This window comes from Euprymna scolopes, chromosome 46 (genome assembly GCF_053919585.1).
Source record: "Euprymna scolopes isolate OS-2025 chromosome 46, ASM5391958v1, whole genome shotgun sequence".
Taxonomy (NCBI): Eukaryota; Metazoa; Mollusca; class Cephalopoda; order Sepiida; family Sepiolidae; genus Euprymna; species Euprymna scolopes.
The window spans coordinates 144,795,104-144,821,688 of record NC_136527.1 but is presented as its reverse complement, the minus strand read 5'-3'; the positions used below and the strand labels follow the sequence as shown (position 1 = coordinate 144,821,688).

The 26,585-nt window shown below is 31.1% G+C and overlaps 1 protein-coding gene across 1 annotated transcript; it reads right to left on the bottom strand.

The window, feature by feature from the left end:
- Positions 1-1,546: 1,546 nt before the first annotated feature.
- Positions 1,547-12,632, bottom strand: LOC145270419 (uncharacterized). Its single transcript, XM_080126060.1, is given in 2 exon segments — positions 1,547-6,128; positions 6,130-12,632. Coding segments are annotated over 2 exon segments (3,342 nt in total). The 5' UTR covers positions 9,256-12,632; the 3' UTR covers positions 1,547-5,912.
- Between the last annotated feature and the right edge of the window lie 13,953 nt (positions 12,633-26,585).

The window sequence follows — 26,585 nt, the reverse complement described above, 5'->3', positions numbered from 1 at the left end:
CTCGTCAAATTTTGACAAACTTTAAGCGGTGATTGGAGTTATCTCCCCTGGCGCCCACCCTTCCTCGTTCACAGATATAGCTAAGATGGGGCGACACGATCGATCTGATAACAATTTGATTTTCTTCTGTAAAAAAAAAACAAAAAAAAACGCCTACTTTATCAAACAAAGCGATTTTTTTTTTCTCGAGAATTTTATTCCATAACAGGTACGTACAATATAACTTTTGTTTTTTCAATATTTTCGTTGCCTCTCTCTTCGTATTTTTATGCCTTTAGTGCACCGTCTTGGCTTCAACAAGAAGACATTAACATTTCTATGACAACCATACACACATGTTTCTAAAACATTTTCTTAAATCCTTCATAACTGATACATTTTTTTATTTTAGAAAAACCGACCTCATGTCTAACTCGTGGGGACACAAGTAAAAAAAACAAACAAAAAAAAGGCCGTTTTCATGCTTTAACTAAAACGTATTGTCATGAAGGGGAATAACTCTTATTAATTTACATAGTTATTTCCCCTGAACCTTGAAATTCATAGAAAAAGTAATACTGTTGATATGCAATCTATATAAGAACCAAATACGTCCAAGTACATGTGAACTGGAGCTGCTAGACAGAGTTCCAAATAGCTTAGTTGGGGATACCATTTTCTCTTCCTTGCAACCTCTTTCCCACAGAAGAGACGTTGCGAGCCTGTCTCTGCTATATCCGTATTTTCATGGCAAGTGCTCGTCCGAGCTCCAATCTACAGTCTCCCCTAGCAAAAAACACTCGTCGAGCTGAAACCACTATCAACAATTCCCCCCTCACGTTTTATTTGATCTCAAACCTAAACGTAGAATCCATGAACAAAACTTCTTTCCTAGAACTGCACGCCTGCGGAACACCGTTCCATTTTCCTGCTTTCCAACTGGGCGCTGTTTTACAATTTGTCATTGCTCTAAAAGAGACAACTCTCTTTTACTAAGAGATTTGTTCATTTTTTTCTTCTCGTAATTTAGGACGCTGATAAAGCTGTCATTAAGTTTTCACGAGTAGTTTACAAAAACATACGTTTATGTTTTTCGTTTTTTAGATAGCTTTTAACAGTTGCTTCTGCAGGGTAATTAACCGTTTTTTTTTTTTCGTAAGTAACGCGGCGACATTAACCGAGCAAAAGAACCGTTTTATATTTCACAAAAATTCTATTTACATTGTTAAATTGAATACTCCTGCTAAAAAAAAAAAATAAATAAATAAACAAAAAACATAAAAGTATGTTTTGTAAACTGCTCGTGAAACTTACTGACAGAATTATTAACGTCCTAAATTATGAAATGAGAAAAATGAACGAATAATCTCTTATTAAAAGAGAGTTGTCTCCCTTAGAACAATGACAAATTATAAAAGAGCGCCGCCAACTGACTACAACTTTAAGTCCCATATGCGTCTAGGTATTCCGGGGCTCTTCTATTTATAAAAACTCAATCGGTCGACTATCTTAACAAGCACTCCCAAAAAATTTAACAAGTAATTGTAATAGATTTTTTTTTCCTATCTTTCTTTCTTAGATTTACAGAAATGTTTTCTTTAAGAATATTGCGCTGCTGCCAATCATATTACTTTTCTACATTTACTCATAATTTCCAATTTTTATATATGATGTTAATACAAATTTTAACGACGCTTCTACACTATTGCAACGAAATTTTGTAATCGATAAATGGAGTTTTCAGATAAAGAAAAAAAATGGTTTCTACTGATTTTTTATTTTTTATTCATTTTTTTTGTCAATTCTACTAAATTACAATGTTAGCTTCGAAATTACCTGAATATTACTGAATTACTGAATTATTTCAAAAAATAAAAAACTTTAATCGTCTGACAACTTTTATGAAAAACACTCGTTAAGCTGAAACCATTATCAATAATTCCCCCCACTCTTTATCTGTGCTTAAACCTAAACGTCGATTCCATGAACAAAGTTTATTTCTTAGAACTGCACGCCTGTGGAACTCTGTTCTCTTTGACTGCTTTCCAACTGACTACAATATGGTCGTCTTCAAGTCCAATGTAAACAAATTCTTGATCAGCCGTTCCCTTAAGTAATCCAATTTACCAAATTTCCACTACTAAAGACGACGATAATTTTTATACACTCATTAACCCTTATCCTCGAGTGGCTTCTGAGCCTTGATAAGTGGTGACACCTTTGTAAGAAATTGGTGTACGCCGCTTCTCTCATAGGTCGCCAACCAAAAATTCACTGTCCGTCTCGCAAAAAAAAAAAAAAAAAGCTTTAACATCTAATATGGTCACAGCCGCACAGATGTGGACTTAAGTTATTGGGCAATCATGAAGTAAGACTGATTTTACTAAGAGATTAATTTGTTCTTTTGTTTTTATTTTTTTAATTTTATTTTATTTTATTTTTTTTTTTACAAACGATAATTGTAAGGAAAGATGCGGCTATTTTTAAAATTTTTTTTCCAAACAACAAAAAAATATTCTTTTGCTAAAGGTGCAGCCACCGTAAAAAAATCCTTTTAAATGGCATTAAAGTCTTTCGAGTGTACTGAAAACGAAAATAACATTTTAAAATTCCAGGAAACAAGTAGTTTCCAAGATGTATTTCTCTCTATCCATACTGGAAATTTCTCGGATAATTTTGAGCCTTCTTTTTTGTTTTGTTTTTGTATTTTTTGTTGAAAAAAAAAAATTAAAAAGAATCAAACATTCAAATAAATATTCATTCTAGAAAATTATATGTTGAGTGATTTTTTTATTCAGTTTCTGAATATTTGAAATGATGATTGGTTAACATTTCAACAAAATATATATGTGTTTCTGAATTTTTGAGATTTGGGATTCTTCAGACTACGGTTCTCATCTTGAGTGTCACTTTCACAATGTTTCAGTTAATGTGACCTTCGACCTCCTTCGGGTGTATCTTATCAAACTCGGAAATTTGAACAAAATTTTGAACAGTTCTTTATTTGTATTACATATTTGGATTCTTCAGAATGCCGTTCTTATCTTGAGTGTCATTTTTACAGCGTTTCGATCGATGTGACCTCCGACCTCCTTCGGGTGTATCTTGTCAAATTCGGGAATGTTTCTGTCAAACTCAGGAATTTGGACAGAATTTCTAACGGAACCCTTTATTTACTTCACAGGAGGTAGCATGCTCTTGTTCCATCAGCTATGACTTTAAGTAATTCGCAAATGCATTTTTGGGTTGAGAATAAAAGTGCTATTCTCCTGAACGATGAAGGTTCAATTCTCGATGTAGGTGGTATAACCATTGGTAGATTCCAAATTCCGTCCAGATAACAAATTCGACAAGATACACCTGAAGAAAATCAGAGCTTACACCAAGCAAAACGTTGTGAAAATAAAACTCAAGATGAGAACAGTAGTCTGATGAATCCAAATAATATGAATAACCAATCGTTTGAATATATATATATATATATATATATATATATAATTACATAGAAAAAACTGCAAGCATGAAAGTTATGTTTTACAAGAATATCTTGCCTTTTCTTTTCCAGTGTTAACAACTAGTCCTTTTACTTTTCCATGTTTAATCTTAACCATATATGCCCGCTGCATGCTGCATTTTTGTAATATTATTTTCTCTCCGTTTCACTTGACACGAAGCTGATAACATTAATAATACAAAATTTAGTCTTTACGTGACTATTAAGAAAACATTTCAAAAAGAAGGTGCGCCAACTTTTTTTTTTTAACAAAAAAGTAAATGTTATGGTCAGGTTTTTAAAAATTAGTCTTTAACCTTAAAAAATACAAAGAACGAAACTTTTAAAACTGTTTACAATTCCTCTATAACTATCGTTGCATTTTCATTTTCTGTAATGTCAAAAACTAGATGTTGGTGCTATTAATATTATAAGCTTTGTTACAGAAAAAAATAAAATATTATAAAAATGAAAAAGAAAAAAGTCGCCACAACTATAAAGGTTTTATCCTTCTTTTATTAGTTTCAGTTCTTTTAGTTTTTCTAACGTTAAAGACTAATTTTTTAAAAACATTATCAGAACATTTACTTTTTAATTAAACAAAAATGAATAAAAAGCCACAGCTCCTTTTTTAAAAATGTTTTCATCCAATGCAAATATCATTGGTCGTTGGTTTTAGCATAGTAAATCGTGATATGAAAACAAAAACGATTCTCTTAATAGTCGCGTGAAGACTAATTTTTGTATTATTAAGGTTATCAACTTTGTTAGATTAAAAAAAAAGTCGTTTCTTTTTTTAATGTTTTGATTTTGAAATTTTTTAATATAGCATCAAGCGTCCTAAATTATAAGATGAAAAAAAACAAAAAAAAAAAAAACGAACGAATCTGTTAGTAAAAGAGAGTTGTCTCCCTCTACACAATGACAAATTGTAAAACACCGTTTTTTATTATTATTAACGTTAGTTTCTGTAATGGCTTGATGAGACCTTGGGACAATCGTGTTAAATTATGAGATGAAAATAATGAACGAATCTGTTAGTAAAAGAGAGTTGTCTTCCTCTACAGAGTGAATGATAGTAAAACAACGCGTAACCTTGAACCACTTTTTTGTTTCGACAGAAATATATAAGTTTTTGAATTTTTGAGATGAGGATCGATTATTCATATTATTTAGATTCATCGGACTACTGTTCTCATCTTGAGTGTTATTTTACGTTTTGCCATATGTAACCTCTGAAATTTTTTTGATAATTATGTTTTTATATGTATGCTAACCTTTAATCTTAAATTCAAATTTTTTTGGCTAAGCATTTCGGCAAATCTCAGTAGCTTACCCTATCTGAAGGTTTATGGTTCAATTCTCAGTGTGGGCGACCGAAAAATACAATTGCGAATTACTTAGGACCTCTATCCAGTCATGGCTGATGGAACAAGAGCATGCTACCCCCGTGAAGAAAAGGGTTCTGTTTAAAATTCTGTCCAGATTTCCAAGTTTGACGAGATACACATGAAGTAGTTTAGAGGATACATCAACTGAAACGTTGTGAAAATTGGTGAAACGTGAAAATTACACTCAAAATGAAATGAGTCGTCTGAAAAATCCAAATAATATGAATGGACTTTATTCCTATTTTTGTCTTCCTTAAAACAATGTTTTGTTTTTGTTTTTTTCTTCCTTAAAACAATGTTTTGTTTTTGTTTTTTGTCTTCCTTAAAACAATGTTTTGTTTTTGTTTTTTGTCTTCCTTAAAACAATGTTTTGTTTTTTTTCTTGTCCTTTTACTTGAATTTCATTCACTAAGTATTTCGGCAAATCCGGCAGTTTATGTTATCTGCTAGGAAACGCCCATGAAACCCCAAGTGGCTTCAGGCCTTGATAAGTGATGACCCCCATGTAAAAAAAACAAAAAACATCAGCTTTAGCTTGGTAACATTTTTTCTGCAGAAGTACCAGAATCTTCATCGACTCAGGGTTTCGACTTCTCCACTAATTTTTTTTTTTTTTTTTTGCGAGGAAGGAGAGGGGATTGTCAATAAATTGTCAAATTTACGCAACGACGGGATTATTCTTCTGTAAGTTTGTTGGCATCGCCATGTCCGGTTTTGTTGTGGGGCTTTCTGTAAGCGTCACGAGGCTTTTATCTTTCAAATGCATTTGTTTGTGGAGTGTCGGATGGGAATTCCTCGAGTGGCTTTAGCCTGGTAACTTTTTTCCTGCAGAAGTACCGGAATTTTCATCAACTCAAGGTTGCAGCTTCTCCACTAATTTGGGGAATTCAGTTTATTTATTTATTTTTTTTTTTTAGAGGGAGGGGGGGTCGACAAATTGTCAAATTTACACAACGATTGAACTATTCTTTAAGTTTATTGGCATCGCGGTGTCCGGTTTTGTCATTTTTGTAAGTGTTGTTCCGAACACAGCTGCCGCCACGAGGCTTTTATCTTTCAAATGTATTTGTTCGTGGCATTTTAGATGGGAATTCCTCGAGAACATTGGCTTTAGCCTGGTAACTTTTTTCTGCAGAAGTACCGAAATTTTCATCAACTCCGGGTTGCGACTTCTCCACTAATTTGCGGAATTTAGTTTTAGTTTGTTTTTTTTCTTGGAGGGAGAAGAGAAGGGTTGTCGATAAATTGTCAAATTTACGCAACGATGGGACTATTCTGTATGTTTGTTGGTGTTGGCATGTCCGGTTTTGTAGTAGGGCTTTCTGTAAGTGTTGAACCGAGCACAGTCGCCGATACGAGGTTTTTATCTTTCAAATGTATCTGTTCGTGGCGCTTTAGATGGGAATTCCTCGAGAAAGAGGAGCCGCAGACCTGGCATGAATACGGCTTTTCCCCAGTATGGGTCTGTATATGCCGCTGCAGGTTCGAGAGACGAGTGAACGTCGAGAAGCAGATGTAACACGGATGGAGCTTCTCCCCGCTGTGAATCAGCAAGTGCCGGTTGAGGGCCGGCTTCTGGAAGAAAGTTGCCTGGCATATCTCGCACGTGAAGATTTTCCCCTCGGCATGGGTCAAGTGGTGCGCCTTGAGGTGCGACTTTTGCGAGAATGTAAACCCACACACGTTGCAGACGTGGGGCTTTTCACCGGTGTGGGTTTGCATATGTCGTTTCAAGTGTGAATTCCGCGTGAACGAAGACTTGCAAATCGTGCACGGGTACGGCTTGATTCCGGAGTGAATCTGCATGTGGCGCTGCAGGTTCGAAAGCCTCGAGAATGTCATATCGCACACCGTGCACGGATGAGGCTTGACGTCGCTGTGCGTCAGCAAGTGACGTTTCAGCGCCGACTGTTGCGTAAAAGCCGCGTTGCACGTCTCGCACTTGTACGGTTTCACCCCACTATGAATCCTCATGTGGACGTGGAGACTAGAATTCCGAGAGAACGTCGACAAACAGATCCCGCAGACGTACTGCTTATCGCCAGCTTTTCGTTTCGTATAACTCTCACAAGCTATGTCTTCCGACTGCGACACTTGCATAGGTTCACTTGAGCCCGTTTTTTCATTTCCTGTAGTTTCTAAATTATTTTCCGTAGCAGAATCCTGCAGAAGCGATTCATCAATTTCCTGTTTCATAATTTCTGTCTTATCGTCATTGGTCGATATTGCATGCAGTTGCAGGTCCGAACTGCTCGAAAACATCATAGATTCGCTTGAGCTAGGTTTTTCGTTTCCCGGAGTTTCTAAATGACTTCCTGTCAGTGATTCTTGCGAAAATGACATGTCGAGTTGTTCCGAAATTTCTGTCTTATCGCCGTCGTTGTGCGATAGCATATGTAGCTGCAGATCCGAATTGCTCGGTAATATCATTTGGCAGACGCCGCACGTGTACAGTGAATCTCCGTTATGCATTTGCACATGCAGTTTTAAAAGCGCTTTCTGCGAGAAGGATCGGTTGCATATATCGCAAGTAAACGGCTTTTGCCCGGTATGGGTCAGGATGTGGCGTTTTAGGTGTGCATTCCTAGAAAACGTCGAGTTGCATATTTCGCACATGTATGGTTTCCGTCCGCTGTGGGTTTGCACATGCCTCTGCAGGTTTGAATATCTTGAAAATTGCGCATTGCAAATCTGGCATGAATACGGCCGAACGTCACTGTGCGACACAAGGTGCTTGTTTAGCGACGATTGCTGAAAGAACGCTGCGTTGCAGATCTCGCAGGTAAATCGCTTCTCGCCCACGTGCGTTTGCAGGTGTGCTTTTAGGTGCGACTTTTGGGAGAAAGCGAACCCGCAAATGTCGCACGCATGCGGCTTTTCACCGCTGTGGGTCAACATGTGTCGTTTTAGATGTGAATTACGAGTGTACGCGCATCGGCATATCGAACACGAGTAAGGTTTTTCCCCAGTATGCAGCTGCACATGTCGCTGCAAGTTGGAAACTTTCGAGAATGTTGTGCCGCAGATATCACACACATGCAGCTTCGCTTCGATGTGCGTCAACAGGTGCTTGCTCAATTCCGTCTTCAGCGTAAACGTTTCATCGCAAATATCGCAGCTGTACGAGCTGCCTTCCGTGTGCGACTCCAAGTGCGATTCCAGCTGCGATTTCTTTGAAAAAATATACCCGCACAGGTCGCAAGTGTTTGCCTTCTCTCGCGAGTGCGACTGGATGTGGCGTTTGAGATGCGAGTTCCGGGTAAAAGATGAACCACAAGTCTCGCAGGCGTATGGCTTCAGCCCGGTATGCGTCTGGATATGTCTATGCAAATTAGACGGCCTGGAAAATGTCGTCCCGCAGATCTTGCACGAATGAGACTTTCTATCTTCGTTGTGCGTGAGCAAATGTCGATTCAGGGCCTCCGGTGCAGAAAACGCCTCGTTGCAATTCCCGCACGAATACGACGTCTCCATGGTGTGAGTAAACTTGTGCATTTCCCATTCCGATTCGTTTGTAAATACATACCCACACACCACACACACGTTCGGATTATCGTCCTTTCCATTCGTCTGGATGTCAGGCTTTAAAACTTCCGACTTATCATCCTCGTCGTTATCAGCATCGTGTGTAAGTAAATGTTCATTCAGTAACTTTTGCTCGGAAAACGCTGAATCACAAGTTCCACAAGTATATAATTTCTCCGCTACATCCTGTGAGTCCGGATCCTGATCTGATTCACTTATATATCCGCTAGCTTCGGAAACGTTTGGTCTATCCCCGCCGTTTGTCTCCACCTCGGTTTTAAAAAACTGCGCTTTACTATCATTATCGATTAACAAACGTCCATCTGGAATCTCTTTTTCCGAAAGGGCTACATCACAACTTGTGGAAGAATACGATTTCTCCACATGCGTAAGCCGATGTAGTTCCCGATCGGATTCGTTTGTAAATGCATGTCCGCACAAATCACAATTATTTCGTTTAACATCACAATTGTTTTGCGGGTTTGTCTTAAATACCTGCGTCATCCCATCATTGTGCGTGAGCAAATGTCTATGCAGAGCCTCTTGTTCGCAAAAGACCGCATCACAACTACCACAATGATATGATTTTGTCACCGTATGATTGAGTTGGTGGATTTCTCGATCCGATTCGTCTGTGAATGCGTATCCACAAACGTCGCAAGTGCCTCGTTTCGTCTCGTGGTTTACATCCGTTTTTAAAGTCTGCAATTTCGCAGTTAAGCTGCGTTTAAGCAAATGCCGAGTCAAAGCCTCTTGTTCGACTGTGTGGGTCAGCTGGTGAATTTCCCAATCGGATTTATTCGTGAATGCAGACCCGCACTCTTGGCAAACGCTTGGTTTCATTTCCAGCTTTGTGTTCGTCTCCATTTTTTAAAACTCAACTTCACGATTCACGAACATCAATTACAAAAATAGTGCCGATCTCCGCTAGTCGCAGCCTGGTCCTCGTTTATAATCTAGAAAGTAAACTTATGCAAAAAATTCTTTAGATTATTATTAAAAAAATAGCCTAATTTTGCTGTCAGACAGATACCAAATCTCCATTATTAATAAAATAGTATAGGTCCAGCTTCAGACAAATATCAGATCGCCATTGCTATTAAAATAGTGCAGTTTTGCCTTCAGGCAGACAGATACCAAATCTCCATTCTTAAGCAATTTGTAATTATTTAGACACCAAATCAATGAAAATGAATTTAAAAAATAATGTTAACCCGTTCAAGACATCAAGGGAAATAACTCTTAATTTTCCAAATTATCTCCCCTGAACCAATTAAAACTGAAATTTATAGAGCTAAAAAATTAAAATTGTAATCAGTAATGTAGCGGTGCTCATTAATTCCCTGGCAATTCCGGGTAGTCCTGCTAGGGTTTATATCAACTATTGATCAGTGTTAATTGTTTCAACTAAAACGATTATATTTTGTTATTTTTTAGATGAGGATTGACAATTTATATGGCTTGGGTTATTATTCTCATCTTGAATCTTCCTTTTTACTTGCCACCCCACGAGGACAGAGTTGGATACAAGGTTAGTTTTTATGCGACGACTGAAAGACATTGATTACAAGAATAGTGCCAGTCTCTGCTAGTAACGTGGTTGTCATATATAATCGGGAAATCAGACTTAAAGTAAAAAAAATATCGATTAGTATTCGGATCTTTTTTAAGCTCGGTAAAAAAATTGGATCGGTATTTTATTTTTTTGTTTTGGATAAAATTCAACGGCTCTTTTGATTTATTTTTGTTTTTTGTTTTTTTTTTTTTGATAAGATTCAACGTATCTTTTTTGAACGTAGACTAAACACGATTTTATATGTACAATGTTTTGCTTTTAAAAAAAAGCAAATTGCCATTTTTTTTTTAGTTTCTTGGGATAAGATTCAATGTCTCTTTGATTCATTTTTTTTTTTTTGATAAGATTCAGTGGATCTTTGTTGAATGTGGAAATTTAGTTTTGGCATCAAACAACAATGTTAAGAATAAATATTAAAGAATTCAACTTCCTAGAAATATGCACGTCTTAACACGATTTATATATACAGTGTTTTGCTTTTACGCTTCTGGTTTTCAAAAAAGCAAATTGCTGTTTTTTTGTTGGTTTTCTTTTGTTTTGTTTTTTAGTTTTTCTGTTCTTTTTTTGTTTTGTTTTTAAATATTAAAAAAAATTTTTTTTTTTTAAATATGGTTTCTTTAGATATGCACGGTATTCAGCAAATGTTTGGGCACTGTTCTTTTAAGCCATTGAATTCACGGTTTCTGAAAATCCCGAGGGACATTTTTTTGCAAGAATCAACTTTCATGTTCGAGATTGTCTCCATCTTTTGTTTGTTTGTTGTTGTTTTTGAGCTGATCTTCTGAATAGAAACGAAAACATTCAAATAGTTTTCCCCTGTCGTGACTCTTTACAAATCAGTTGCAGGATGGACGGACCGGTTTCGTGTAATCACCTGAAATGAAAACAAAAATAAATTAACGTTTTACTAGTAGAACCCGTGGAAATTCCACAGTAGTTGAAAATTTGGCGCTTCTACACTATTGGAAAGTTTGTAGTAGATAAATGGAGTTTTCAGATAAAAAAATTTAAAAAAAACAATATTTTCAACTGATTTTTTTTATTGTCAATTCTAAGTTAGAATATTAGCTTCCAGATTATGCAGTCGAAATTAAATTTTAACTAAATTATTTTAAAAAAAATCAACTTTTATCGTGTTTGCTGGTGAAAAAGTGTGACCATCTTGCTTTGGTACTTGTACAAGTTTAACCAAGGCGTTAAAAAAAATGAAAATATCGAAATAAGTTATATTGTACATATCAGTTTTGGATTGCAGATCTAAAAAAAAAAAATTCACTTAATTTGATTGAGCAGTTTTGTTTTTTTTTACAGTGGAAAAACACGTTTTTATGACAGCGTGTTGAAGATAGCCATCTTGGAATTTATAAATAAAATCGAAACGCAAGGGAAGCAACTCTACATTTTTAATGTGACCAACGCAAAACAAATAACAAAATAAACATAACATATATACAAGGTTTCTGAGTCTGGTTTTCATTCAAAATTTTTTTTTTTTTTTCATAATTGTTTCCTATAAAAATAAATGTTCGCCTAAAAATTAAAAAACCCGTAAAAATGACATACAAGATTTTTGCAACTGTTTTCCAAGAATTATCGGGAGGAAATTATCTCCCTTGTGAACTCTCCTGTGTCTTACATAGGTATACACGCTCGTGTTCAGCAAATTCTATTTTCTATTTTCTTTAATAATTTTCTACTTTATTGATGTTCGTAAATTTTGGATGTAATCATCTTAAAAATATGAAGAATACGTAGATACCATTGTTTTTGTGTGAAATTCAGTTTTACGATTTCCAAAATTTCGTCCCAATTCTGTAGAAGCGCTGAAAATTTTTAATTTTACTACTACTACCACCAATACTACTACTACTACTAATAATAATAATAATAATACTAATACTACTACTACTAATAATAATAAGAGGTGGAGGTATGTGATAATTCCTTCAGTTAAAAATATCCAGTTGGACGATGTTTCGTCGGGGATGACAAATCAGCTATCACTGTTTGAAAAACAGGTGCAGTAATGCAAGAATAAAATGTCTCGAGAAATTAAAAATACGAGGAATACGTAGATACCATTGTTTTCATGTGAAATTCACCTTTACGATTTCTAAATTTTTTTTTTTTACATGGGAGTCACCACTTATCAAGGCCCGGTGGCCACTCGAGGATAAGGGTTATTGTGTGTACAGTAATCAATGAGATAATATTGTAGTAATTGTTTATAATGGAGATTTGATGAATTGGATTACTTAAGGAGGCTGTTTATCAGGAATTTGTTTATGTTGGACTTGAAAAGTTGTAGCCAGTTGGGAAACAGGCAAATGGAACAGTGTTCTACAGGAGTGAAGTTCTAGGAAAGAAGCCTTGTTCATGGAATCTACGTTTTTTATTTAGGCACAGATGGGGAAAATTATTGACAGTGATTTCAGCTTGATGGGTGTTTTTTGTCCCAATAGTGTACAATCATGATAACAAGTATGTGATAAATTTCTTCAGTTAAAATATCTGATGGAAGATATTTCGTCGGGGACACCAAATCATCTGTCACTGTCTAAAAAAAAAAACAGGAAGTAATGTAAGAATAAAATGTAATAAATCCTCATCTAAAATATGCATATTTATTGCTTAAAATACAAAGAAAAAGAAAACAAGTTTGTCAAATGTAATAAATCCTCATCTAAAATATGCATATTTATTGCTTAAAATACAAAGAAAAAGAAAACAAGTTTGTGAAATGTAATAAATCCTCATCTAAAATATGCATATTTATTGCTTAAAATACAAAGAAAAAGAAAACAAGTTTGTCAAATGTAATAATAAATCCTCATCTAAAATATGCATATTTATTGCTTAAAATACAAAGAAAAAGAAAACAAGTTTGTGAAATGTAATAAATCCTCATCTAAAATATGCATATTTATTGCTTAAAATACAAAGAAAAAGAAAACAAGTTTGTCAAATGTAATAATAAATCCTCATCTAAAATATGCATATTTATTGCTTAAAATACAAAGAAAAAGAAAACAAGTTTGTGAAATGTAATAAATCCTCATCTAAAATATGCATATTTATTGCTTAAAATACAAAGAAAAAGAAAACAAGTTTGTGAAATGTAATAAATCCTCATCTAAAATATGCATATTTATTGCTTAAAATACAAATAAAAAGAAAACAAGTTTGTGAAATGTAATAATAAATCCTCATCTAAAATATGCATATTTATTGCTTAAAATACAAAGAAAAAGAAAACAAGTTTGTGAAATGTAATAATCATCATCTAAAATATGCATATTTATTGCTTAAAATACAAAGAAAAAGAAAACAAGTTTGTGAAATGTAATAATAAATCCTCATCTAAAATATGCATATTTATTGCTTAAAATACAAAGAAAAAGAAAACAAGTTTGTCAAATGTAATAATCATCCTCTAAAATATGCATATTTATTGCTTAAAATACAAAGAAAAAGAAAACAAGTTTGTGAAATGTAATAAATCCTCATCTAAAATATGCATATTTATTGCTTAAAATACAAAGAAAAAGAAAACAAGTTTGTCAAATGTAATAATCATCCTCATCTAAAATATGCATATTTATTGCTTAAAATACAAAGAAAAAGAAAACAAGTTTGTGAAATGTAATAATAAATCCTCATCTAAAATATGCATATTTATTGCTTAAAATACAAAGAAAAAGAAAACAAGTTTGTCAAATGTAATAAATCCTCATCTAAAATATGCATATTTATTGCTTAAAATACAAAGAAAAAGAAAACAAGTTTGTCAAATGTAATAATAATCCTCATCTAAAATATGCATATTTATTGCTTAAAATACAAAGAAAAAGAAAACAAGTTTGTCAAATGTAATAATAAATCCTCATCTAAAATATGCATATTTATTGCTTAAAATACAAAGAAAAAGAAAACAAGTTTGTCAAATGTAATAAATCCTCATCTAAAATATGCATATTTATTGCTTAAAATACAAAGAAAAAGAAAACAAGTTTGTCAAATGTAATAAATCCTCATCTAAAATATGCATATTTATTGCTTAAAATACAAAGAAAAAGAAAACAAGTTTGTCAAATGTAATAATAAATCCTCATCTAAAATATGCATATTTATTGCTTAAAATACAAAGAAAAAGAAAACAAGTTTGTCAAATGTAATAATAAATCCTCATCTAAAATATGCATATTTATTGCTTAAAATACAAAGAAAAAGAAAACAAGTTTGTCAAATGTAATAAATCCTCATCTAAAATATGCATATTTATTGCTTAAAATACAAAGAAAAAGAAAACAAGTTTGTGAAATGTAATAATAAATCCTCATCTAAAATATGCATATTTATTGCTTAAAATACAAAGAAAAAGAAAACAAGTTTGTCAAATGTAATAATAAATCCTCATCTAAAATATGCATATTTATTGCTTAAAATACAAAGAAAAAGAAAACAAGTTTGTGAAATGTAATAAATCCTCATCTAAAATATGCATATTTATTGCTTAAAATACAAAGAAAAAGAAAACAAGTTTGTCAAATGTAATAATAAATCCTCATCTAAAATATGCATATTTATTGCTTAAAATACAAAGAAAAAGAAAACAAGTTTGTCAAATGTAATAAATCCTCATCTAAAATATGCATATTTATTGCTTAAAATACAAAGAAAAAGAAAACAAGTTTGTCAAATGTAATAAATCCTCATCTAAAATATGCATATTTATTGCTTAAAATACAAAGAAAAAGAAAACAAGTTTGTCAAATGTAATAAATCCTCATCTAAAATATGCATATTTATTGCTTAAAATACAAAGAAAAAGAAAACAAGTTTGTCAAATGTAATAATAAATCCTCATCTAAAATATGCATATTTATTGCTTAAAATACAAAGAAAAAGAAAACAAGTTTGTCAAATGTAATAATAAATCCTCATCTAAAATATGCATATTTATTGCTTAAAATACAAAGAAAAAGAAAACAAGTTTGTCAAATGTAATAAATCCTCATCTAAAATATGCATATTTATTGCTTAAAATACAAAGAAAAAGAAAACAAGTTTGTCAAATGTAATAAATCCTCATCTAAAATATGCATATTTATTGCTTAAAATACAAAGAAAAAGAAAACAAGTTTGTGAAATGTAATAAATCCTCATCTAAAATATGCATATTTATTGCTTAAAATACAAAGAAAAAGAAAACAAGTTTGTCAAATGTAATAATCATCCTCATCTAAAATATGCATATTTATTGCTTAAAATACAAAGAAAAAGAAAACAAGTTTGTGAAATGTAATAATAAATCCTCATCTAAAATATGCATATTTATTGCTTAAAATACAAAGAAAAAGAAAACAAGTTTGTCAAATGTAATAAATCCTCATCTAAAATATGCATATTTATTGCTTAAAATACAAAGAAAAAGAAAACAAGTTTGTCAAATGTAATAATAATCCTCATCTAAAATATGCATATTTATTGCTTAAAATACAAAGAAAAAGAAAACAAGTTTGTCAAATGTAATAATAAATCCTCATCTAAAATATGCATATTTATTGCTTAAAATACAAAGAAAAAGAAAACAAGTTTGTGAAATGTAATAAATCCTCATCTAAAATATGCATATTTATTGCTTAAAATACAAAGAAAAAGAAAACAAGTTTGTCAAATGTAATAAATCCTCATCTAAAATATGCATATTTATTGCTTAAAATACAAAGAAAAAGAAAACAAGTTTGTCAAATGTAATAATAAATCCTCATCTAAAATATGCATATTTATTGCTTAAAATACAAAGAAAAAGAAAACAAGTTTGTCAAATGTAATAATAAATCCTCATCTAAAATATGCATATTTATTGCTTAAAATACAAAGAAAAAGAAAACAAGTTTGTCAAATGTAATAAATCCTCATCTAAAATATGCATATTTATTGCTTAAAATACAAAGAAAAAGAAAACAAGTTTGTCAAATGTAATAAATCCTCATCTAAAATATGCATATTTATTGCTTAAAATACAAAGAAAAAGAAAACAAGTTTGTCAAATGTAATAATAAATCCTCATCTAAAATATGCATATTTATTGCTTAAAATACAAAGAAAAAGAAAACAAGTTTGTCAAATGTAATAATAAATCCTCATCTAAAATATGCATATTTATTGCTTAAAATACAAAGAAAAAGAAAACAAGTTTGTCAAATGTAATAAATCCTCATCTAAAATATGCATATTTATTGCTTAAAATACAAAGAAAAAGAAAACAAGTTTGTCAAATGTAATAATAAATCCTCATCTAAAATATGCATATTTATTGCTTAAAATACAAAGAAAAAGAAAACAAGTTTGTCAAATGTAATAAATCCTCATCTAAAATATGCATATTTATTGCTTAAAATACAAAGAAAAAGAAAACAAGTTTGTCAAATGTAATAAATCCTCATCTAAAATATGCATATTTATTGCTTAAAATACAAAGAAAAAGAAAACAAGTTTGTCAAATGTAATAATAAATCCTCATCTAAAATATGCATATTTATTGCTTAAAATACAAAGAAAAAGAAAACAAGTTTGCCAAATGTAATAAATCCTCATCTAAAATATGCATATTTATTGCTTAAAATACAAATAAAAAGAAAACAAGTTTGTCAAATGTAATAAATCCTCATCTAAAATATGCATATTTATTGCTTAAAATACAAAGAAAAAGAAAACAAGTTTGTCAAATGTAATAATAAATCCTCATCTAAAATATGCATATTTATTGCTTAAAATACAAAGAAAAAGAAAACAAGTTTGTCAAATGTAATAATAAATCCTACTCATCTAAAATATGCATATTTATTGCTTAAAATACAAAGAAAAAGAAAACAAGTTTGTCAAATGTAATAAATCCTCATCTAAAATATGCATATTTATTGCTTAAAATACAAAGAAAAAGAAAACAAGTTTGTCAAATGTAATAATAAATCCTCATCTAAAATATGCATATTTATTGCTTAAAATACAAAGAAAAAGAAAACAAGTTTGTCAAATGTAATAAATCCTCATCTAAAATATGCATATTTATTGCTTTAAATACAAAGAAAAAGAAAACAAGTTTGTCAAATGTAATAAATCCTCATCTAAAATATGCATATTTATTGCTTAAAATACAAAGAAAAAGAAAACAAGTTTGTCAAATGTAATAAATCCTCATCTAAAATATGCATATTTATTGCTTAAAATACAAAGAAAAAGAAAACAAGTTTGTCAAATGTAATAATAAATCCTCATCTAAAATATGCATATTTATTGCTTAAAATACAAATAAAAAGAAAACAAGTTTGTCAAATGTAATAAATCCTCATCTAAAATATGCATATTTATTGCTTAAAATACAAAGAAAAAGAAAACAAGTTTGTCAAATGTAATAATAAATCCTCATCTAAAATATGCATATTTATTGCTTAAAATACAAATAAAAAGAAAACAAGTTTGTCAAATGTAATAAATCCTCATCTAAAATATGCATATTTATTGCTTAAAATACAAAGAAAAAGAAAACAAGTTTGTCAAATGTAATAATAAATCCTCATCTAAAATATGCATATTTATTGCTTAAAATACAAATAAAAAGAAAACAAGTTTGTCAAATGTAATAAATCCTCATCTAAAATATGCATATTTATTGCTTAAAATACAAAGAAAAAGAAAACAAGTTTGTCAAATGTAATAATAAATCCTCATCTAAAATATGCATATTTATTGCTTAAAATACAAAGAAAAAGAAAACAAGTTTGTCAAATGTAATAATAAATCCTCATCTAAAATATGCATATTTATTGCTTAAAATACAAATAAAAAGAAAACAAGTTTGTCAAATGTAATAATAAATCCTCATCTAAAATATGCATATTTATTGCTTAAAATACAAAGAAAAAGAAAACAAGTTTGTCAAATGTAATAAATCCTCATCTAAAATATGCATATTTATTGCTTAAAATACAAAGAAAAAGAAAACAAGTTTGTGAAATGTAATAATAAATCCTCATCTAAAATATGCATATTTATTGCTTAAAATACAAAGAAAAAGAAAACAAGTTTGTCAAATGTAATAAATCCTCATCTAAAATATGCATATTTATTGCTTAAAATACAAATAAAAAGAAAACAAGTTTGTCAAATGTAATAATAAATCCTCATCTAAAATATGCATATTTATTGCTTAAAATACAAATAAAAAGAAAACAAGTTTGTCAAATGTAATAATAAATCCTCATCTAAAATATGCATATTTATTGCTTAAAATACAAAGAAAAAGAAAACAAGTTTGTCAAATGTAATAATAAATCCTCATCTAAAATATGCATATTTATTGCTTAAAATACAAAGAAAAAGAAAACAAGTTTGTGAAATGTAATAATAAATCCTCATCTAAAATATGCATATTTATTGCTTAAAATACAAAGAAAAAGAAAACAAGTTTGTCAAATGTAATAAATCCTCATCTAAAATATGCATATTTATTGCTTAAAATACAAAGAAAAAGAAAACAAGTTTGTGAAATGTAATAATCATCCTCTAAAATATGCATATATCTCACTCCTGATGCAATTCTCTACCTATATAAAAGCCAGGTTCGGCCAACGATGGAGTACTGTTGCCACATCTGGACAGAAGCTGCTAGAAGCAACTTATCCTGCCTTGACAGAGTTCAAAATAGACTTCGTAGCTCAGTAGGGGATGCTCTTTTCTCTTCCCTGCAACCTCTTTCCCACAGAAAAGACGTTGCGAGCCTGTCTCTGCTTTATCGTTATTTTCATGGCAAGTGCTCATCTGAGCTTCCATCTATGGTCCCCTCTTGCCAAACTTTCACGAAAAACACTCGTCTAGCCAAAACCACTATCAATAATTTCCCACACTCTTTATCTGTGCCTAAACCTAAACGTAGATTCAATGAACAAAGCTTCTTTCTTAGAACTGCACGCCTGTAGAACTCTCTTCCGATTGCCTTCTTTCCAGCTGACTACAATCTGATTGTCTTCAAGTCCAACGTAAACAAGTTCTTGATGAACCGTCCCCCTAAGTAATCCAATTTACAAAATTCCCACTACTTATGTTTACTTCGCTATAATCACATCGACTAATGTATACCCATTAACCCTTATCCTCGAGTGGCCTCCGGGCCTTGATAAGTGGTGATTATTGTGTAAACAGAAAATAATTTGTTTTAAGAATTATATTTTTTCTGTAAAAAAATGTTTATTTACTTTTAAGAATGTTTCACAAAAAAGTTATCAATTACAAGAAATAAATATTACACGATTATAAAATGATTTCTTTTTAACTACTTTATTTTATGTAACAAAATTTTATAAAATAATGTTCTAAGTATTATTATCTATATATTAATAGGATAGCGTGTGTATTATTTTGTGTGTCATGCTTACATCCGTGTGACTGTCATTTAATTGTCATGGACTTCCATTTCTTGTCATAAACAATTTTATCAAGAAGTCTTCATAAGTTTTGGTTTCGGTTTCGATTATAGATGACTAGCGAAGGGTACCCAGCATTGCCCGGGTGTTTGGAGGTGTGTGTGGTTTTGGGTAAATCAAAACTCCGGGGGGGGGGGGTAAAAAAAAATGTTTTGGTAGGTAAGTATGAGGATCGAACCGGAACTCTTGAGGCAAAATTGGAAAAAAAAAAACGTGTGACATTAACCATTGCGCCACCGTGACATACCAACGTAAAAGGCATTTGAATTTATTTAATTACTTAGATTTGGCAGGTGCACGTTTTAATGACTTAATGAGGTCAACTGTTGACTGTGGAGTAGCATTTCATTTACTGCGGAATGCTTTTTTTTTTTTTTAATTTTCCCAAGATGTTGGGGGTAGGGGGAAACAGCTCCACTTCGGCGATCAAGACCGGAGTGTCACTTTTCTTATAGGAAAAGGCTTAATCCACATGCAGCGAGCGAAAACTGTTGACTATTTATCTTCCTGAAGTCGAGCAAATTAAATACACAGGCGAGCTCCATTGTTAACTCGGAGATATTACGATTTACATGTGATATAAAAAAGTTATCAGAAGTTGCGAGCCTACCGACTGCTTCTCTGGAAAAAGCCTTTCTTGGACACACACAAAAAGCGAACATACATTTTCGCTTTTATATAGATAGATGACACTTAAGTCATCTATTTTTTTTATAAATAATTTTATTAAGAATTCTTCATAAGTTTCTGTTTCAGTTTCGATTATAGCTGATGGCACTTAAGTAAGTTTTGGTTTTACACGATTATGAAATGATTTTCGGCAACTAATTTATTTTATGTAACAAAGTTTTATCAAATAATGAGAATCACAAAAATAATGCTTAAAACTTAATTGATTAAACAATTTCATTTGAAAATTTATTTATTAAATAACAGCAAAAAAATTTATTTATTAAATAACAGCAAAAAAATTTATTTATTAAATAACAGCAAAAAAATTTACTTATTAAACAACAGCAAAAAAATTTATTTATTAAATAACAGCAAAAAAATTTATTTATTAAATAACAGCAAAAATATTTATTTATTAAATAACAGCAAAAATATTTATTTATTAAATAACAGAAAAAAAATTTATTTATTAAATAACAGAAAAAAAATTTATTTATTAAATAACAGCAAAAAAATTTATTTATTAAATAACAGCAAAAAAATTTATTTATTAAATAACAGCAAAAAAATTTATTTATTAAATAACAGCAAAAAAATTTATTTATTAAATAACAGCAAAAATATTTATTTATTAAATAACAGCAAAAATATTTATTTATTAAATAACAGCAAAAAAATTTATTTATTAAATAACAGCAAAAAAATTTATTTATTAAATAACAGCAAAAAAATTTATTTATTAAATAACAGCAAAAAATAAATAAAATAAAATAACTTATGTATTATATGTTGCAATATTTTGGACTTGTAATGGGGTATGATCCCACACAGTCGGACGATTCTATTTATAAACGATGCTGCTAGGAACTGACAAATCGAATTAATTCACGTTCTGCTACCAACCAATTAGAAAACAGAATTGCTTCATAAATATTAAACCCTTTCTGGAGCAATTTCACATGTTTTTTTTCCGTCTCGACACGGTAAGAATATTTTGCTCTGTGGAACTGTCTACTGCAAACAAGTCACCTCTCAGGACTTGTTTAAAACAACGAACCATCGGAAACTGTTCTGAAACTTAACATGGCTTACGCTTCTAGATTATAATACATAAAAACTAAAAAATAATAAGGACGACACGCTATTGTAAGGAAGCACTAAAGTAAATATTACACATTAAATAACTGTTCACATTGTTCCAATTATTTTCATATAAAATTTTAATCTAACACATCATATTGCCGAAGGACTTTCAATAATAATAACCATTAATTAATTCAATGAAAATGTGTTTGATTATGATAATAATAACTAGCAGAACCCTTGGAAATTCCACGGTAGTTGAAAACTTTTAAAACATGTCATAAATAAAATAAATAAAAAATAACAACAAATAACAACAAATTTAAAACAATTTTTTAGCAAATTCTTTTTTTTAACGTTTCAGAGCTAAAAAGAATTGATTAAAAATTTTTTTTTTTTTTAATGAAAAGTCAACACACAACATAATGGTATTCGACAACGAAGCTACATCCAAGGGAGGTCACTTACATATTATAACAATAATTGTATATTATTCTAATGGTATTTGACAACGAAGCTACATCCAAGGTAGGTCACTCGCATATTATAACAATAATTGTATATTATTCTAATGGTATTTGACAACGAAGCTACATCCAAGGGAGGTCATTCGCATATTATAACAATAATTGTATATTATTCTAATGGTATTTGACAACGAAGCTACATCCAAGGTAGGTCACTCGCATATTATAACAATAATTGTATATTAATCTAATGGTATTTGACAACGAAGCTACATCCAAGTTAGGTCACTCGCATATTATAACAATAATTGTATATTATTCTAATGGTATTTGACAACGAAGCTACATCCAAGGGAGGTCATTCGCATATTATAACAATGATGGTATATTATTCTAATGGTATTTGACAACGAAGCTACATCCAAGGGAGGTTACTTGCATATTATAACAATGATTGTATATTATTCTAATGGTATTTGACAACGAAGCTACATCCAAGTTAGGTCACTCGCATATTATAACAATAATTGTATATTATTCTAATGGTATTTGACAACGAAGCTACATCCAAGGGAGGTCACTCGCATATTATAACAATGATGGCATATGATTCTAATGGTATTCGACAACGAAGCTACATCCAAAATATAAATTATAAAACGAACAAATGTCAATGTTGAATAGCTGGGGACATATTTAAGGAGATATGACGGAGGATTCATATTGGGACAATAAATATAACCATAGTGCTGAGAGAGAGAAGACATTTATACAGTTCTTATATTTCCTGAGACTTCATATATAAGCAATACACATGAAAAAATTTAAATAGCTTAAAATATTTCAATATTAGTATACATAGAAAGAGTTTGATGAGCTAAGAAAGAATCTTTTTAAATTTAAAAAATCTGATTAAAATTAAGGAAGTTATGACTATTTTTGTGCCTCACGCGTTTGGATATTTTCCCCTCTTTAAGACCATATGCGTTTCATCACATTTTTTACACTACTTTTTCAGTAAAACTGTCATAACTTTGTTAAAACGCAAGACTAAGAAATTAAATTTACCATATAAGTGTATTTTTGTGCAAGGAATCAGAATATGCAACTGAAAATCTCCCAAAGTTCATGGTTTCCAAATAATCTGCAGTAAATGTGCATAAATATGCTGCAATTCCTTAAAAATGCCATGTATCCATTAACAGAAAAGAAGTTGGAGAACTCAAAGTTGAATTGTAATGTGCTTTATGTACAAAAAACTTAAATCTAAACATAAGACCATTTAAAAATGAATATATTGCAATATTTCTTTGGTATTATTGTAGATTAACACCTTCTGTTTAACCCCACCCAACCCCTTCTGACCATCCCTCCAAAATGTGATTCTACCTTTTTAAGTAATTATGTATGAAATGCCATGAAAAACTTTAATGAAAGATAAACAAATTATTTTAGAATTTAATGTAAAATAATTCCCCATTACATGTCATTCTAGCGTTTTAGGGCAGTTAACTTTTTTTTTTCTATGGGGGATAAATCCTGTATGCTTTTTGTTTTTTTAAGACGATTATGTGTGGTTTTAAGAGGGTTTCCATGCAATGAGAATATGGGGGGGGTTGCCATTCGGACTTTGAATTAATTGTAGGGCTAAGGAAAATTATGTGTGAACATACTGAAGACTTGACAAAAACAACAAAAACAACATTAGAGGGGGGGGCGGTTAGTTTCACAAAAATTTAATGCAAAATAATTCACAATTTCCAGGCCATTCTAGCATTTTAGGACAGTTAATTTTTATGGGAGATAAATCATGTGCATTTTTCTTTAAGGAAGGATCTATTTTTTGTTTGTTTGTTTTAGATGCTTGTATGTGGCTTACAGAGGTATTTTGTTGAGGGGGGCTTGCCACTCGAACTTAGGGTTATTGTTAGGGTTAAAGAGTGTTTTAGGAGGAGACTGGGGTTATAGGTGAGGTTAAGAGAGCTTATTTTTCAAAGAGAGCATTCATGACTCATATTTACTGTTAGTACTTCATAATTATTGGCTTTTGAAAATGTTATGGATTAAATTTGGAATATCGCATTACTATTAAATATGTAAACTTCTGTCAAAAAAAAAAAATATGTATATATAACAAATAAATGTTATGCAAAGCATTAAGCAAGATAAGTTACTTTTCTACCTAACTGAATAAGTTTTTACTGTTTTTATTTAAATGTAACATATTTATTCAGTTCGACATTAAAAAAAGCAAAAAAAAACAAAAACAAAAAAAAAAAACTAAAAAGTATCCAGTTAGGTAGAAACGTAAACTTATCTTACCTTTGATAACATTTGTTTTTGACAACTTTTTCGTACCTCTGGATTGAAATACGAAACGTTACTTCATTTTTGTTTTGTTGTCTTAACTGCAAAATGCCGTTTCCATTTCAAATAAATGTCTTACAGAAAGTTATATATATATATATATATATATATATATATATATATATATATATTAGTGGGTATGTGTATTCAACAGGTAAAATAAGTCAGCAAATGTTATATTTAGTTTTAATTTGATAAGCTGCGTTACGAAATTTCGAAGAAAATTCCAGGTACTTGTGCACTTATTGAACCGTGCTGAAATAATAATGCTATTATTTCGAAAGCCATTCTTAACATGGGGAGAGGAGGGTGTTTTGTAACTATTCTGTACTATCAGTTAACAAATTAATAAAATAAAAATGTCGTAAAACTTTAATTTAACTTGAAAATACTATTTAAAAATAACACGGTTCAATAAATGCAGAAGCACCAAATTCCATAAATTTGTTGATTTCTATTTTCGAGGTTGAAGATGTTTATTCCATAGGCTGTTTATGCTGGAGCAACTCGTAAAAAATACCTTTCACTTAATAAATAGAAAAAAAAAAATAACGAAATAAAAAGCTTCCTAATTATAGTTTGATGTGTTTTCTAACTGCTTTAAAAATTTCAAGAATATTGATATAGATTTTGAGGGTTTGTATTACTGTACACATAGATTCGAAAAAGTTGTCAAAAAAACAAATATATAACAAATAAATGTTATCAAAGGCAAGATAAGTTACTTTTCTACCTTACTGGATATAATTTTCTAGTGTTTTTATTTAATGTAACATGTTTATTCAGCTCGATAAACAGTGTTTACCGATGTATTGGAAAATTTAAAATGGCGCCTGACTCTCTTGAAACGGTAAGTTTGGGGAAAAGAGTTAAAAATAAAAAACTACACAAAATACTGTTAGAAACTCGCTCATTATATGTTACCGTGACATAGGCTGACATATATTCGGTGGGTTTTTAGCAGTATTTTGTATAGTTTTTTTTATTTTTAACTCCTTTTCTCAAACTTACCGTGTCAAAGAGAGAGTCGCCATTTTAAATTTTCCAATACGTTGGTAAACACTGTACGTTTTTCGAGCTGAATAAAAATGTTACATTAAATAAAAACATTAAAAATTATCCAGTTAGGTAGAAAAGTAACTTATCTTGCCTTTGATAACATTTATTTGTTATATATTTGTTTTTTTGACAACTTTTTCAAATCTATGTGTATAGTAGTACAAACGAGATTTTCATACATCATGGATATCATTTGGGAATTATTGCAATGATAAAATAATTAGAAAAAAACAAGCCGCGCGTGTTGTGTCCCCCCCCCTCTCTACGAGGGGAATGTGAGGGATTGATGACCAAAAATAAGTCGTGCTTCGTGAGACGACTTTTTTGTTTTTAATTTTTATAAAAAAAAAAACGATTAAGTTCAGCTGCTGGGGGACACAAACCAGAATTTTGCCAGGGTCAGCGATACTGAATGTATAGTTGGAACAATTGTCTTCACATTTTGATCAAGTTTCAGTGAAATCTAATGGATGGAGTTATGGAGCAAAGGTGTCATTTTTTGCCACTTTGGGGCGTTTAACTTTATTGTTGTACACTTTTTTTTTTTTTTTTTTTACATAGACATCACCACTTTTCAAGGCCAAGAGGCCACTCGAGGATAAGGGTTAAAGAGTACCGTAGAAATTGGACAATATAGTAACTGTTAGTAATGGAAATTCGGTAAATTTGTTAACTTATATGGAACAGCTCATCAAAAACTTGTTTACGTTAGACTTGAAGACAACCATATTGTAGTCAGCTGGAAAGCAGGAAAACGGAAGACAATTCTACAGGCGTGCAGTTCTGAGAAAGCTTTGTTCATGGAATCTATGTTTAGGTTTAGGCACAGATAAAGAGTGGGGGTAATTATTGATAGTGTTTTCTGCTAGACGGGTGTTTCTTGTGAAAGTTTGGCGAGGGGGGGGGCATAGATTGGAGCTCAGTCAAGCACCTGCCATGAAAATAATGATAAAGCAGAAACAAACTCGCAGCATCTCTTCTGTGAGAAAGAGGTTGCAGAGAAGAGAAAAGGACATCCCCTCCTTTCTAGCAGCTCCTGCCCAGATGTGGCAACAGTACGCCATCTTTGGACGTACCTGGCTTTTATATAGATAAAGAATTGCATCAGCATCTACGTATTGAAGTACAACTTGTGGCAACATTTCAGAAAAAAGTAATGGACGGCTATCCAGGAATCATCCAAACTACCAGATGAAAAACAATGGACAAAATGACGTCAATAAAAACATAGGTCCCTCTCCGATAAGTCAGGTGACCAATATATTTTGTATGTTTAACCTTAAGCCTGTATTTCATACACCAATATATCAGAAAAATTAAATTTATCGGGCTAATGACATTGTTGTATTGTGATACGAATATGAATTAAGAATTGTTTATTAAATGTTTTTCACAAAAATAATTGAAAAAAAATTTTCATATGATTTTAACGATCTCCATAAAAGTGTAAATGTAACAAGCCGCGCATGCGTGTCCCCCCTCTCTACG